The sequence below is a fragment of the Vanellus vanellus genome, assembly GCF_965231255.1.
Source record: "Vanellus vanellus genome assembly, chromosome: 3".
Lineage (NCBI taxonomy): Eukaryota > Metazoa > Chordata > Aves > Charadriiformes > Charadriidae > Vanellus > Vanellus vanellus.
This window is the reverse complement of record NC_138907.1, coordinates 112,523,570-112,540,617: the sequence shown is the minus strand read 5'-3', so window position 1 is coordinate 112,540,617 and position 17,048 is coordinate 112,523,570. Positions and strand designations below refer to the sequence as shown.

General features: G+C 47.3%; 1 protein-coding gene across 1 annotated transcript in view; it reads right to left on the bottom strand.

Moving 5' to 3' along the window:
- Window positions 1-8,832: 8,832 nt before the first annotated feature.
- Window positions 8,833-17,048, bottom strand: part of GRHL1 (grainyhead like transcription factor 1) — a gene marked incomplete at both ends in the record, with an annotated part of 41,091 nt that continues 32,875 nt past the window's right edge. The window contains 6 exons of the mRNA XM_082481569.1: window positions 8,833-8,947; window positions 9,729-9,793; window positions 11,589-11,674; window positions 13,448-13,536; window positions 13,639-13,676; window positions 15,241-15,380. Of these exons, the coding sequence (XP_082337695.1) occupies window positions 8,833-8,947; window positions 9,729-9,793; window positions 11,589-11,674; window positions 13,448-13,536; window positions 13,639-13,676; window positions 15,241-15,380 (533 nt within the window). The remainder of the gene's footprint in view (window positions 8,948-9,728; window positions 9,794-11,588; window positions 11,675-13,447; window positions 13,537-13,638; window positions 13,677-15,240; window positions 15,381-17,048) is intronic.

Below are 17,048 nucleotides of genomic sequence, written 5' to 3'. Positions count from 1 at the left end.
TCTCCTTGTGCCCCACGTTCAAGCCTCTGGTCTCACTCACCAGGAAGGGTGCACCCCTTCCTCGTCTCACCTCCCGCTTAGGCTCAAGCCTCAGTCCTGGCTGCTCTCGCCATCCCGTTCTCAGTCCCCACTGTCCTCTCTGAGACACCCCGGTACCCATAGGTACCATTTTGTTTTCATATTTATAACAAAATCACAACTTCATGTCTCTGAGCTCTTGGCACTGTTTCCTCCAGAAGACCCACCACATACCTTCACAAGACCTTGCAAGTGCAAGGTCCTGCACCTGGGGAGGAAGAATGCTAGGCACCAGTATAGGTTAGGGGCGGACCTGCTGGGAAGTAGCTTGGAGGAGAAGGATCTGGGGGTTGTGGTAGACAGTAAATTATCCATGGCCCAGCAATGTGCCCTTGTTGCCAAAAAGGCCAATGGAATCCTGGGCTGCATAGGAAGAGTGTGGCCAGTAGGTCGAAGGAGGTCATTCTCCCCCTCTACTCTGCACTCATGAGGCCACAACTGGAATACTGTGTCCAGTTTTGGGCTCCCCAGTTCAAGAGGGACAGGGAACTGCTGGAGCAAGTCCAGTGAAGGGCAACTAAGATTAAGGGCTTGGAGCATCTGCCTTATGAGGAAAGGCTGAGAGAGCTGGGACTCTTTAGCCTGGAGAAGGCTGAGGGGAGACCTTATGATGGCGTACAAGTATCTAAAGGGTGGGTTGAAGGAGGATGGAGCCAGGCTCTTCTCAATGGTTCCCAGAGACAGGACGAGGGGCAATGGGCACAAGTTGGAACACAGGAAGTTCCGTTCAAATACACGGAAAAACTTCTTTCCGGTGAGGGTGCCAGAGCACTGGCACAGGCTGCCCAGGGAGGTTGTGGAGTCCCCTTCTCTGGAGATTTTCAAGACCCGCCTGGATGCAGTCCTGAGTAATGTGCTCTGGGCAATGCTGCTTTAGCAGGGGAGTTGGACTAGATGATCTCTAGAGGTCCCTTCCAACTCTGAAAATTCTGTGATTCTGTGAAGACAAGAGGCACAAACTGAAACACGGGAGGAGTCTCTGAGCATCAGGAAACACTTTTTTCACTGCAAGGGTGACCCAGCACTGGCACAGGTCACCCAGGGTGGTTGCGGAGTCTCCATCCTCAGAGGTACTCAGAAACCTTCTGGACACAGTCCTGGGCAACTGGCTCTGGGTGGCCCTGCTTGAGCAGGGAGGTTGGAGCAGACAACCTGCAGAGGTTTCTCCCAACCTCAACCATGTGGTGACTCTGAAGAGGAGCCCGAGGGTGAACATTCACAGTTCTGCTGGATGGGACAGGCTACAGACCGTGTGGAAACGCTGCTTTCACCCCAAAACCTTCCCCACACACCCAGTAATTCCCAACCTTGTTGCCAAACTGAGCCCTTGCCCGCAGCTCCTTCTGCTCCACAAGTGCCAACTCTCCTTTCCTCCCAAGCCAAGTGATTGACCAAACTAAGCCGAGCTGTGAATACCCTGCCCTTAACCTGGTGGTTTGTGCTTCCATTTCAGAGCCAAAGACAGATTTCGCTGGCTCAGAGCTTATTTTTTTCCCCAGCTCTATCAGTCCCAGGCCTGGTCCTCCTTCTCCCTTCACCTGGGCACGAAATCCCACCGCCGCTGCAGCCAGCCACATCCCCGACGGACAGATTTCCACCTGCTATCTCTGCACTTTATGGCATTCGCAGAGTCTGTCACACTGTATTACATCCGCCCGAGCGCTGTCGTCAGGGAGCTGGAATATACTTCGTAAGAGGCTCGAGATGTACCTTTGGAGCAAAATAACAGCGGGGTGATGGGTGCGTGTAATGCAGCGTGAAGAAAACCTTGAGGATCAGAGGGAGAGGCTTTGCAAAGCAGGGCGACGGGGGGAAATTCTGCCAAGAAATTAAATATTGAAAAATTTGATGGCATCGAACAGCATCATTAACCCCAAGCATTTAGGAATTGGAAGATGGACCTGAAGAAAAGAAGAAAAGGCAAAAGAGTGTGATTTAGGGTGATAATTGTCTTCTTCATTTATCTTCCTCTCAAAGCATCTTCAACATTTCCTCTACAGTCCCCAAGAAGGGCCCCAAATTTTCTTGGGAAAAAGCAACAGAAGTCATTGTGGGGTCTGGAGGGAGCCGCCGGCCACGGATGGGGCAGCACTGTGGTCCCCAGCCCCACAGCACGTAGGGATTAGCTGCGCCTCCCCAGAGATAGGCTGTATTTGGGCCCCTCTCTCGCCGAAACCATCACCGGTGCTGAGCTGCGGGAAGCCCACAGGCACCTCTCAGACCCTGCCGAGGCCAGGATGGGGATCGCTCCCTGGCAAAGCTCTGCACAGGACCACCATGAGGTGCCAGCTCACCTGGGGACAGCCACCAGGCATGGCAAGGGGTGATTTAAGCAGCAACAGATTTATTTTTTTTCTAACCTCGCCATCGCTGCTTTTATAATTGTCTCCTTTTGTCTCACGCGTTATCCCAACGTGGGGTTTCATCCAGGGCAAGTCCCGACCGGCCTCTCGCCTGCAGGCTCAGCTCCTGTTTAAGCACGGAGTGGAAGCAAGCAGGAGAGCAAGGGCCGGTTTGAGGCTCAACACCCACAAGATGGGGGACCCAGCGCTGTCCCCCCACCCCCAAAGGCCCTTGGCCGGTGTTGTCCTCTCTCCCCCCGAAAGCCCTTGGCCAGTGCTGGCTGACAGGCTCAAAGCAAAGTCTTTCAGGTGACAAGAGTCACAGAGCAGAGGCTCTGGAGACACGACCCACAGAGCTGAGCACCCAGTGGTCATTTTTACTTTATTTACTTATTAATGTTTGCAAAGCTCCTGCAATTATTTACTTTAAGGGGGGAAAAAAAAATAATCAAGCAAACCTTATCATGACAGAATTAAAAGCAGCATCAAACCAAGCGCTGGCAACAACCCCAATGCCAATACCTGTGCTCCTGTGCCCTTGTCCCCGGGCACCCATCACCCCTCCGAGCGGAGCTGGGCATTATCCCGCAGCGTGGTCCCTACCATGCAGCTGCCCCAGCCACCGCATCTCTCCAGGCAGGGCACCGGGCTCTGCCTGGGCACGTGCCGATGGCAGGAGTGGGCAAGTTGGTCCAAGCCGAGCTGCCTGGCAGCGGCGGTGGGACTGCGCCCTCCTCGCCCCGAGCCATTGAGCCCAGAAACTGCGGGCGCAGACTAGAGAGGTTGGCAGGGGCTACGATGCCCAGCCGGGGCTCCGTCCAGTTCCCCTTGCCCCCCGGGCACTGGGGAACCCCAGGACTTGATTTTCCTGGTGATGGGGAACCACACAGGACTCAATTTGCCTGCCTTTCACCCCTACTCCAGACTTCACTCCCATTTACACCATCTTTTCCAGCCCGGTGGCAGCAGCCACCCGCACCCCATGCTCCGTCATCCCTCACTGCCATCGATCCCTGAACCCGGGGCCATCCACCACCTCCAAGCATCAACCCCCCAAGAAGTGCAAACGCTTTTCCACCACGATCCAACTCTTCAGAGCTGCTGCCAGGCTCAGCCACACTCCTTTCCTCTGCCCTGCGCGTTCTTCCCACACCCATCAAACCACAGTGGAGGTGACTGACCTGCATGCCAGCACCAGGCTCAGGATGCTGCCCGAGATGACCAGTGCTGCAGCGGGAGCCCACGAGTTCAGCACCGTTGACACTGGTCACCAGCTGGTATTTGCGCATACCTCCACTGCCCGCAGGATGGCCGCGCTACAGAGGTGGCAAAATAAATATGGCTTAAGGCAGCGGGCACGCCATCCACCCACGGGCTGCGCACGGAGGCAAACAGGTCGATGGGGTAACAGAGCATTGACCTGTGCAAACAAGGAACAGTGAGATGCACCAAAAATCCCGCAACCACCCCAGCTGCGGCAGCTACGGAAACGAGCCAAGAAAAGGCGAGCCAAAATATCCCTTCTGCAGGATCCTGAGCTATGCAAAGGCACCCAACAAAGAGCTGGTGTAGTGGGGGACAAACAGCCAAAAAAGTTCTAAGAGCTCATATTTTTTTAATTAGGGCAATTCATCTCGTTGAGGGGCCATCTAAATATCACCTAATAATTTAACCATAATAACAAAACAAATAATCTAAAAAAACAAACCAAGCAAACCAGAGCTCTGTGCTCTTGCAAAGCCTTGAGAAAAAGCTCCCACAGTTAATTTGTATAGACAAAAGATCCTTGAATAAGCTGCAGAATTCAGCTTTCCCATACAAAAAAAAAAAAAATAAATCAGATCTTAAAAAAAATCTTTGTGATATTAGAGCCCCAAGTGACGCCCCAGGGAAGCAGCATGGCTCTCCCTGGAAGGCTGCCTGGCTTGGGACTTCAAACCTGCATTTTTATTATTTTTTTTGGAAGCTCACCTTTCCCCCACTGATGCTCCACTGCAGGTAAGAGCTACTTAAACCCACACTTTCTCTAAATTGGCTACAGATGAACAGAAAAGGGCCGAGGGGGCGGTGGGAGGAAGGAGGGATGTGTAAAGGCATGGGAAGACGAAGGTATCGCACGCCCAGAGAGGCAGCAGCACCACTGCCATTTCGCAGCCGTCCCTGCAGCAGGTCCATCCTCACGCTGAGGCTTGCTGCGAGATGGCCACCACACCACGAACCCACTGCCCAAGGGCTAAACCCTGCTCAGCCTTTCAGCGGGGCACCAACTCGGGTGGAGATGACACTCGGCATCAACCAGTACTTCTGCCTCGCCCAGGGCACCCCAGGACTGGCTGGGTGACATCCTGCAGCATCGTCCTGCATCTGGGACACAAACTCTGCCAGTGCAGCCCACACCAGAACTAGAAATAAGTAAATGAAGTTACCTGCCTTTTTCTAACCCAGAAACCTTCTGCCTCCTACGCTGCTCCCCACTGAGCCCCAGACACGCTGACACAAGCCCACTGATGGGGAAGGTGCCGGCGCCGAAGCTGCCGCAGGGCAGCACCCTGCAGCCGCCACAGGGGTTGAGGAGGCAGCTAAAGCAGACTTGTCGAGACATTTTCTAACGGTGAATGACAGGAGGTGAACACCTCTGCAGACAACAGAGCAGCAGCGGCGTTGGAATCAGTCTGGAGAATTAGCGTGGTTTTCATCTTGGGAAAGTCAACACCTGCAGCTTCCCCGGTGGTCCTGCACAACACCAGGGAAGTGCCAGTTACCATCAGCTCCTCCTGGCAAGGCACCCACTGCTCCCTGTAGCGACCACAGGCTGGTGACCATGTGAAGATCACTGGGACCAGGGACAGCCGCTGGCACCACTGTGAGCCCACAGCTCCCCCCTCCACGCCTACAGCCACAGGAGACTCCATCAGCCGCTGCACAGGGTGCACAAGGTGGCAATGCCCCCAACACTTTTGTTCAACCTCCAGCAGAGACCATCAGCCATCTACCATCAGACCCACAACACACCTGAGCTTACCCATGGCTTTTTGGGTTTGTTTTACTGCTGAAGGAAAGCATCCTTCTAAAACACAATGGTACACATTGTCCCCATGCTCAAAAATGAATGAGATAGGTTGAAACAGGCAGGGAATGAGAATGGGACTAATCATTCCTTATGTGGGAATAACAGCAAGGATGGCATTGCCATTATTTTCTTCTGCAAAGAGGTGAAACTACTAAACGATCACTGAGGTTTTGTTTTATAGATCCCCTGTCAAAGGAAAAACAAAGGGAGAAGATGTGTTTACTAGATAGAAGACTCATCATTAGAAATGAACATATAAAATTTAATAGCTTGGTTTAAAATACATTTTTCAATTAAAAAACAGCAGGCAAAACCAAAAAAATCAGTTTCATAAAACATACATGACATTGCTGCTACTGTTATAAGACCCGTGTCCCAGAATATCTTATAGTGGAAAACAATCATCAGGTTTAGCTCACATACTTCATTAAGCAGTAAAAAGGAATAACGTTCATATCAATCCTACCTCTATAGAGACTAAATCTACTTCCCTGACCCTAGACTGAGTTTCTGTAATAAAACTTCCATTTTCAATAAAAATGTGTAAATATATATATGTATTCTATATATCAGGCTTAATAAAAAATTCCCTTGCCATAGTAACATTATTCCCCGTGACTGCTGAAGGGAAGCCCAAGGGGCGGGTTGGTGGGCTGGGTACAAGTCCCAGGGCTGCTCTGCTCTGCAGGCGGTGGATTCCTGGACGGGGTGGCACACGTTGGCCAAGACTCTTCAGTACCGTGCTGTGTGCTGGCCTGTCTCCTTTGGCTTCAAGCCCACGGGCTCCATCCATGTACCCACAGTCACGGATACATCTGTGCAGAGTTTGCTTGACTCCAGCCTCAGAGCGAAGAGGGGACTAGGCGGTGCCCAGAGTGCTGGCAAGCCTCCCTGGGGCCCATCAGTGGAGAAGGAAGGAGGGGCAAATGGAGCGGTCTATGAACCTGCTTGAGATTGGTCCAAACAAATCCCAAAGTACAGTATTTCATGTACATTATTAAAAAAATATGGTGGGAAGGGACTTCAAGTGGTCACCTAGTCTCAGCACCAAGGGAGAATCAAATATACCATCCAGACTGGCTCTAAAGACCTTCGATGCCCAGGAAAGTGGTGGAGTTTGGCAATCTGCTCTTCTCGCTAGGGAAAACCACCTCAACGCCTAACCTGAATTTCTGCAATTTGCACCCACTGGTTTTTACTATACTTGCGATGGTCCGGGAGAGCACTTCCACATGTTGGGAGGCTGCTCCCCTCAACCTTCTCTTCTTGAAGATGGCCCTTCACCAGGCAACTCATCCAACCCTTCCTCTTCACAAGCCACGAGCTCTGCCTGGAGGAGTGGGTGGTCTGGCTTCTGTGGGACATCGGATAGGACTAGGCTCTGCTGGAAGGGCCGGGCTCGGCACAGGGCACAGTGCTCCAGCAGAGGCCTCGGCGATGCCAAGTAGAGCAAAAGGCAGGTCTCCTATTCCTTGCAGGTCATGCTCCTGTTTATCAACTCAACATGGTATTTGCCTCCCTCTTCCGAACAGCAGCATGACACAGCCAGACAACATTCGGTTATGACTTGTTAACTGTTAAGTAAAACCATTAACCATTAAGTAGAATCATATCCTGCTTTTCCAGACTATTTCTCCAGCCTATCCGGATTGACCTTCACATCCTAGGTGATACACCTGTAGCTCTTCCCAGCTTTGTGCTGTCTGAAACTGTTTTAAAGCTCTCTTTCATTATCCAGGTCCCCAACAAAAGCACTGACACTAGACCTGGTGCTCATGCTCATTTGCTCACCCTGGAATGTAGGCTCTGCCTTAGAGCCAACTGCTGCTGTTTAAATGCTCCTCTCTCACTCACTACTAACCGAAGGGTGCCTTTCCTTCATAAGCACGTGCACGCGATGAGTAAATACTGTACAATCTACTGCAGAGCAGTATTTTTTGGATGTGTTTGGCACTCCCAGCTGGGGTTAGGCTCAGGACACCTTCTACCAGCTGCCCGTTTGGTCTTTCCACCTCAGCAGCAGGTCAATGCCTGGAACGCTTAACCTGCTTGCAGCCCTTAGTCCCTGCTAACACTTGGCCTGCTGAGCCAGGCTGCTGCCTCTCTCAAAAGCCTTGACTGTGCACTTCCAGTTGTCAACATCCTAGGACCTTGCAAGCTGTCTCTGAGCCATGAGTTCATCCAGCCTGAGCTGCTGCTGTGGGTAGCATTCAGCTGAGCTTGAAGTACACTGCTACCAAAAAAAAAAAAAAAAAAAAAATCCACCCCCCAGGAGATCTTCCTGACCCCCAGAAGAGAGATTTCAAGGAAACTGCATTTGCTCAGCTCCTCTTGGGGCCCAGCTCTCAGACTTGGCCCAAATTACCTCCCAGGGCAGCAGTACGCAGCTGTTTCGGGGCTCAAACTGGCAGTCTATCAGAGAAGCCAGGACTGCCATCGCCTTGTTGTGCGGGAGGGTTTAGGAGAGAGCCGGTACCTTTTCCCTTCCATGTAGGAAGATCCATGTTTAACAAGCAGGTCTCTTGTGCCTTCTACGAACATACAAACATGTGCTCACCTTTGGTGCGTGTTAAGGGTTTGTCCATTTTTAAATAGTTATGTTAAATATCTGTTTTCTCTGTATATGGTATCCTTTTAGATGGGCTTCATTGCATATATTCACGGTATATACAGAACACCATATTTTATATATATTATATATCACTTGTATGTACACATTTACAAACCTTCAAAAATATATTGCACTTATATACAATATAGCTTCATCTGATGAGAGTTCACACAGTTACTAAGGCGAGTTCTTCATAAGCAAGGCAGTTTTACATTCCCCCCAAATGACACAAGTGATTTCAACAGTCTGCCCCTGTTCAAGAGTAAACATTATAAAGACTTTTTCTCCAACCTGCACGCAATTCCTACTAGTATCAATTAGTAGTTTTGCAGCTCTACCTCTAGCAGAAAACAGTCCAATAAAATGGTATTAGCTGATAAACGGGCTCAAACATGGATGCTGAATAGATAAATAAGATATCACCACTCTAAAAGGCCACCTTCCAGGGGTTTTCCCCTGCCGTATTTACTAGTGTTTTATACATGCTCTCTATTTAATCACTGATCTTTGCTCGCTCATTTCAAGTGCAAATAAGGTCATGAGCATTACAGCGTTCTTTGGAAAGAACAGAAACACAACTGTATTAAGCTAAAACACTGCTCTGCTCCCCAGAACAAGTCAATGCCTGGCTTTCTTCTGGAGACGGCGATTAGTGTTTCGCCCAACATCCTAAATTATGGGAAAATGTTCACTTGAGACCTTTGTTTAAAATCCACAGAGGACCCGTGATCTTAGATCTCAGTGAGAGTGAGCTTGTAAGATCCTCCAACTTCTTCAATCTGCAACTGGAAGGTATCTTCATTAGAATAGTGTTTCACAATGTTATCGTCCATGTTGACCAGAATTCTGGAAAAATAAAAATAAGTCAGGGAAGTATTACCATTTTGAATGCCGAAGACAGCAAAAGTGCCCTCAAATCTTAGAAAGCCTGGACCGTCCAGAGGTAACGCAAGGTCCCTGCTCACCTATCTGACCCGTGGCTTCCTATAGCAGATTTGGCTGTTCTTACCCAAACCTGCCACCAAAGCTTGCAACTGCACTTCTAGGATCTGAACGAAAGGGTTAACTCTGGCTCCTGGACCAGAGAGAGACGGTGATCTCAGAACCAGCAGAAATCCCTCTGAAGCTGCAGACACTTGAGCAACCCCAGGGCTCTGAACTGGTTTGTTTGACAGCTATAAGAAATCAGCACAAAACCCCACAGAGCTACCATCAATTCAAACCTTTTGCAGTTATTCTGGTGGGTTAATCCTGCTATGAAAGCACAAGCCTTGAAACTACATTCCAAAGGTGATTAAAAGATGTATTTTTCCAGCCAGTGGGGCTTTGGGGAAGGGGCGAAGACACCAAAGTGATTTCAGAAAAAAAAAAAAACAACAAACCAAACACAAAACACACAAGCACAAAACAAAACAAGAAAATTACTGAAGTCAGACTACATATTTCTATAGGACCCTTCTGGTCTTCTGCTCTATGAATGACATTGGAATAGGATTAGTACGGTGCGCATCCACACACACATCTGCAAACGGCACTTGAATTGTGCAGTGCATGGAGGAATTACAAAGCAGATTTGCCTACAAGTTTGAAAAAAGGAGTTCATGTTCTCAGACAGTTACATACTCACCCTTTTTTACATTTTTTGAAGATTTTTCCTATTTTATCGAAAGGAACATCATACTTGTCAGATATCTAGAACAAAAGGGGAAAAAAAGCATTTGTGAAGCAAGGAGACTGCTGGCACTGCCCTCCACCTACTATTTTACAGAAAGGAACAATAAAAGGCCTGAAAATCAAAACAACCACTCTGCCCTATAAAGACAATACTAAATCCTGAACTACAGCACAAGCCCACAGATGAGAACCCCTCCTCTGCAGTCTGCCAACTTCTGTGCAAAAAATTTAATCGTGTTCTAAACTTGGCCATGGACTTCTCATACAGCACCCCCCCTGCCCTCACAACAAAAAGCTCACACAGAAAAAAAACCAAAAACCACCCCAGACCCTGGTTCTCATCCTCTCTTGGCTCTCTGTTCTCTTAGCATATCAGAAACCATTTTTAAATTCAGTGTCAGAGGGATCAGGTGAAAACTAGTCATCACAGTGGCTGGCACAGGAAGAAAACAGCAACAGAGCAAAAACCTCTGCTGCTAAGGACATGAGCTGATCAGAAGTGTCCCCCTTGTCCAGCAGGGTGACCTTAGTGCGAAACCACAGCCACTAACCACGTCATTTCATTGTACAAACCCCCAGAAAAGTTATGAGGTCAGTAACCTAAGCGTGGTTTACTTTGGCAAATTGCTCTTACCACACTGACAGCAAGTACCAAGCCAATATGCCATTTCAGGATGCAAAAACACAGGGGGTTTCCTCCAAGCTACAGTTGTTTCACTTCTTAAAGCAAGGAACCAGGAGCTCACAAAGGCACAGCTTCACTTCAGGACCACAGGGTAGGAGAGGACTTCATAGACTTCACTCTCCCTCCCCATTAGCCCCCACCTCCAGCCTGCCTGTGCTGGCAAAGCTCCACAGCCAGGAAGAGAGCACTTGAGCTTACAGACCCATCTCTGGGTCCTAAAGCTAAACAGCAAGACCTGGCTGTGCAGCCCCAAAGCCTCTGTCCTCTGAGCATTGACGAGGCATTAGTCACAGAAAGAGGCAGCCAGAAATGTCAGTTTTGAGCTTGCGCCAAACATTACACCATTCCCTGGAGTTAAGCTCTGTACTTCCTTTGCAGCACTGCAGCAGCAGGGGTAGTGGAAGGCTATTTTGGAAGTCAAGCACCAGAGAACAATTTCACACATGTGTGCACAGATATACAAAAGTCTTCAAGAACAATCAGAAGCTGGGACTTGAACCTCTTCACAAGCAGGTTATGAAAGGGGAGGGGAGGCCCTCAAACAAGGCTTTGAAAGACTGAAATAAACCCAAACCACTGAACGCATTCTGGAAATCCCTCCATTTTTTAATTAAAATACCCTCTCTGACATGAGGGACATCCACAGCAGGAGTCTGTTGACCGTTTTTTGATGCAGCTAGGAAAAGACCTACACAGCTGCTTCTGCAGCTTTGCCAAAGCAGAATCTGCATAAGAGGTAAGCCTAGAAGGCACTCTTCTCCAGCTGTGCCTGTTATTTTGGGACTATCTCAGGTATCCAGTCAAACTTGACACACCTGGATTTTCAAGAAGGCTGATAAACAACTCCTTACACCCAAACCCCACAGATGTGGGGTAAGACACTTAAAAGGGAAGTTTCCTGAAGTCCCTTCATAATGAATTAAAGCATTATTCATGTTAATTTCCATGTTATTGAAAGGAAATCAGCTTTATGCTTCTTATCTAGAAGAGCGGGAATATGTGGACACAAGCTGCAACCGAGAGTCCAGCTTCTGTGACTGTCCGGTGTATAAGGACTGGACAGCAAGGGACTACACGCAATTTTTCTCAAACTTGTGGCAAGGACTATTAAACAGCCTTATTACTTACTGCTTCCATTAGACCTTTCAGAGATGGTGTCTTTAACATTAATGCGTCGAAGACTTCCTCTGACTCTTTTCGGACATACAGCAACACTGAAAAACAAATTGTAGAAAGGAATTTACTCCATAATTGCTCCTCAAAAACAATCAAAAACAATATATGACAATGGCTCAGTACAGAATAATATACATTGAGGATCTCATGAAGAGATATACATACATATATTCAATATACATTGCAGATTGCATCAAAATCATGCATAGCTAGGTTAGCTCCAAACATACTTTTTGCACACATAAATACTATGTGCTCAAACATCTTTATTGTCAAAATACTTATTATTCAAAAGAAAAACACAGTACAGAAAGGTGGAATGCAAAACACACAGCTTTGAGACTCTTGTGTATCCATATTTCACAGGACATCTGCCATAAGACATTGCACAATAAAATGATTTGACACATGCTATCACAGCAGGTGAAGCCATCCTGGCCACCTCCTCATTTTTAAATAATTTATTTGTGCGGTCCTCTGCTCCTCCTATGCTGTCTCATTTCTCTTCCTGCCCCTTGCCACGTTTCAGTAATACTCATACCACCCCAGCTGACACACAATGCAGACTTAGTCTCCTGCTAGGAGGGGAATGAAAGAATGAGAAACCAAATTAGGTAAGCATCCCTAGCGTTCTCAAGCTAACAGAGAATCACTGTACGTAACATCAGCCTCATCAAAACTGCATTAAGGCTGAGGAATAAGCCATGAGAGCAAGAAAGCTCGGACTCTTAACAGCTTTGCTGTCTTTAATCCATCTTCTAATGACTAGGTATTGCAGCCTGGATTGCTTACAAGGGTTCATCAGTCACAGCTTTGACACACCTGCAACACAGAACAATTACTGGCACATCTAATTGAACAAGGTGAACTCAGGACAACACAGCACCTTGATGGATTTCCTCTGCTAAAGGCAGGCTTAAAAAGGGACTGTATATTTAAAATATGAAGACAGCACACACACTCTCAGTTACAGCACAGGCTGGATGATACAGCAGCCAAAGGAGAGAGAATCCCATGGGTTTTGTTTTATGGCATCCAGCTACAACAAAAAAAACCCAAGAAGTCTAATTTCCTTTTATAAAATCCATCCTTCCTACTAGTTTTATCCAGACTACAGAAGTGCGGTCCCATTAAGGTCAGAGTTGCTAGACTTCACCTTTGCCACATCACAAGTTTAATCCTCCTCTTTTAATCCTTTAAGGTTTGTCATGGTCCTCCCACACACAACTGTCATGAGGCAGGTAATCCACTGTACCATCTCCTAAGGGACCTCTCATCTCCTTCCACATCACAGCATCATTCAATCCCACATCAAATTGCAAAGGTTGACAACAGGTTAAAAATAAGCAGAATATTCTCTCACTTTCCCTCTCAGCAGTGAGCAGCCCATTTTCTGGCACCATGAAAGATGCAACAGTTATATCCAGAACTAGTTCTTGGCATTCATTGCTTAAAGTCCTGGAGAAGATTTCCACAGTATTTTGTAGCAGATTACATGATAAATTCTCTCCACCAATCCACCAAGGAGATTGGTAAACTGCTCACCTCCTCTAAGTCTCTTTCCTTACAGGTTCAGAGCCAGTTAGTGTCTGAGTTAACAGAAAAAAATGAGAAATTCTGACATTGTAAGAGATTTGCAGAGCTGAACTACATCCTGATATACAAACTCTTTCTATTACTACTCAAAGCCAGAAAAATCAGGCTAAAGTATACTCCAAAATAAATTAAAACAACTCTTTAACCCAGATGCATCTCTCTGTCATGATGGACAAATACTCCAATAGTTCAGTTTCTGAAAAAGAAAATAATACCTCTTTTTGGTTCTTCTATTCTGGCCATCTTATTCGGAGTAGCAATAAAGTCCTCTTCCCCAATATAGGCTCCTCTCTTCAGGTTGGAGCTGTCATTGACAGGGCAAAAAGTTAGCAGCAGCACAATTACAGGGACTAACCCCCCTGTACGAGGGCAAGACTTCAGTAGGCTGAAGTAGCACAACTCTTACCTTTCACCCTCCAGTTCTTCTGAAGCAACAGGAAGGACCTGTTAAAACAAAGGGGAGATTTTCTTGACATATGCAGAAAAACATGTGCCGAATCAGCTAGCTAGTGAGAACCTTATGTGGTACTCAGTCCTTAGAAAATACTACAAAGGGCTCTGAACGCTACAAAACAAAGTTGCATAAGGAAAGACCCATTAGCTGGTGTAACATGGTCTTGTCAGCAATGTTCTCCCCATCCCTCTAAGTGCTATCTGTTAATAGCAACTTAGCAATAGCTTTGTTTGCGTTAAAGAATCACTGGCATGGAACAACAATCCTGCTGCATCTGGCATGAGCAGAGGTCCAAGAGCATCAAGTTAAAGGAGAGGGAACCCCTGAGCCAATGGCAGGAACTGCAAGGGAGGGGCAGATGGCTCACCTACCCAACTCACTCGTAAGAGCATCGGTTCAGGACACAGGGGAAACCATGGCTGTCAAGCAGGGAGCCAGCCATGACTACGCTACTAGAAGTAAGATGCTTTGGTCCAAGCGATAAACATTGGCCTTCATTTTAATACACAAATAATACTTGCGCTTTTATCCAGAACTAGATTTCATTTCCTCTTATTATCTTTCAACCCTGTATCAAACAATGCTTTGGCTCAATCTTCAGTAAGTATCTTCTTTATCTCATTTCATAAAGAGAAGTTAAATGATCTCAAATCATAGAATGGTTTAGGTTGGAAAGGGCCTTAAAGATCATCTAGTTCCAACCCCCCTGCCACGGGCAGGGACACCTTCCACTGGACCAGGCTGCTCAAAGCCTTGTCCAACCTGGCCTTGAACACCTCCAGGGATAGGGCCTCCACAAACTTCCCTGGGCAATGATGAGAGAGATGGGAACATACAAGAGCTAGCTAGCTTTCTATCTGGACTGGCATAGTCTTGTGACAGAGCTCAGCACTAGAGCCTTCAGAGGAAAACATGCAGAAGAGTCAGCCTTATGGATACAGATTTATTCTCCATCCCTGTTAGGAGTTTAGGCAATGCTCTTATAAAGTAATGTTTAGATCCAGTTAGAGCATGCCAGGACTCTCAGTACAGGAAAGTTCAAGATTTTGAAACTTGGTTGCACTCTAATTTTTTCCCCTTCCAGTTTCCTGTCAGCTGGGACTTTCCAGGAACGCTGAGGCAGGGCACTCTGGCAGCAGATCAGAGCTGACACACTTGCCAGTTCCACAGAACGGCTTTTCACCCTGCAGCAGCAGGCTGGAGGAGCCCGAGGTCTACAGCAGTGCACCAGGAACCCAATGGATTTTACAAGAGAAAAACAGCCTGCAGTTCATTCAATGAACTCTCAACTGGAGATGCTTTGGAAACATTATTTCAAGTTCATGGAAATGGGAGTTCATAGGCAAATTATTCATAAAACATCCCCAGTTAAGTCTAGCCAATGTGACTAGGAGCAATGCCTCTTGCTCACGTAAGACTCAGCCTGTATATTTTTATGGCATCAGTGCAGACAGTCTGGCATTCTGTATGTATATACATACATACAGCATCCTAGGCTTTTTGCAGATATATCCCATAGCCCTCCTTATCCCCACACCCATGAGCTTTACTTACGTGAGCACCACGCTGAAGATTTGCAAAGTGAACATCAGGAATGAAAAGGACTGGCTGAGTGTCTAGATCCATGAAGGGCTTGAAGACGGTGATGTCCGTACGTTTGTGTGAGGGAAGCATTGGCACTTTAACATCAGAAACTGCAGAGAGACCAAAGATTGGAATAGAGGATAGTGAAGTCACCGATGGGGCTGTGGCCTTCCTACACGATTTGAGGCACATATGCTGTTGAACAAGGGTACTCTGCAGTCAGGGTCAAAGGGAGAAACTCCTGTAGTAGAGGAGTTTGCAGCTGGGGTGTCTACCTCTCAAATGAGGGCCTGGGCCCTGAGGAAACAGCTTGTTTCACAGAGGAGCAGGCATTTGCTCCATCTCTCCCAGTGAGCTGCTTGACTTTGTTCAGATATTAAACTGGGCTGGAAAATGGTCCTGCCACTCACCCCAACAAAAAAACACAGATCTTCCATGTACCAAGCAAACCATTCAAACAGAGGGCAAAGGATAGTTTGAGTCCCCTCTTTTCCTTATCCATTCCCTCAAAAGGTTGCTGGATTTCCCATACCAGAAAGGCAGAAAGAAGACAAAGAGACAACAAAGAGAGCCCACATGTTTTCCATTGGTAGTCTGTCACAGAGACAGCACCACAGAAGCACTATCACACTTCAGAGGTGGTACAAATACTGTTTCTTGCAAGATAGTAACATTTAGAGTTACGTTTCTCTTCCATGCTTTCAAATTTTACATTTTTCTTCATCTCGTTCTTCATCCTGCTCACCTCAAGCTGCCAGACCCCCAGTTCATCCCCCACTGGGACCAGCACTGTCTCCCACAGAGCACTTTGGTTCTCATGATGTCCCAGCTGATATGACACAAGCCACCAAGTGGACAGACTTCACCCACAAAGACTTGTTTGGGAAAGAGTGAGGCAGGAGGTGCCTTAAACTGTACTTTAGACACGTTCATATCAAACTGACCCCAGCTGAAAACTTCCACTCATTTTACCAAGAGGAAACATTTCGATTTCGGGTCAAACCAACTGCAGTCAAAACACTTCATTTCTCATGTCCCCAGTGGAAAATAGACTCTTTTTTTCCCCCTTGCAAAACTGATTTTTTTAAGGATTCCTCAGTCCCTGCAGAAAATAGTTTGTGACTTTTGGACAAAGTTATCTCTGCTGTTGCTGAGTCCATATGCACGTGACATTTGTGATCCTGGAGGTGGGTATAATAGCTTGTGGCTTAAAGGAATGAAAAACTTCCCACACAAGAGCTAAACAGCAACGGATTGTACTTTCCAGGAAAATAAAGGTCACATCAGGCTAAGCCCAAGCCCAGGAAATTCACACTGGAAAGCAGCTTTTGTAACATCACAGGATCCTGGAAATCTGTACTGAAACTGTTTGCACTTTCCAACCATTATGCAAAGGACTGCATGGAGTAATCTTCTGGGAGTCCTACAGGCAACATTTGTTAAATGCTAACAGTGTGCTAAACCTACATTTCACACCATGTACTTTGGGAAAAAACAAAGAGAAAACAAAAACACAAAAACCAGCCCTTTCTGCAACTGTCCCTGAGCAAATGGGTTCCCTCATAGTATAATCTTCTTCTGAAGCTGCTCCAGCAGCCTGTACCTGCTGCGTTAGGAAAATCTTGCCCAGCAAGACATGAGGTACATGGTTGTTGAACCAGTTGGACTGCTAAAAGCAGGGCTCTGACAAGCACACTGAGCAGAGCCAGGGAGAGCACACACCTGCCCCATGAGAAGGAAGAACAGGAACATACATTTTCCTCTGAGCAGCTCTGCTG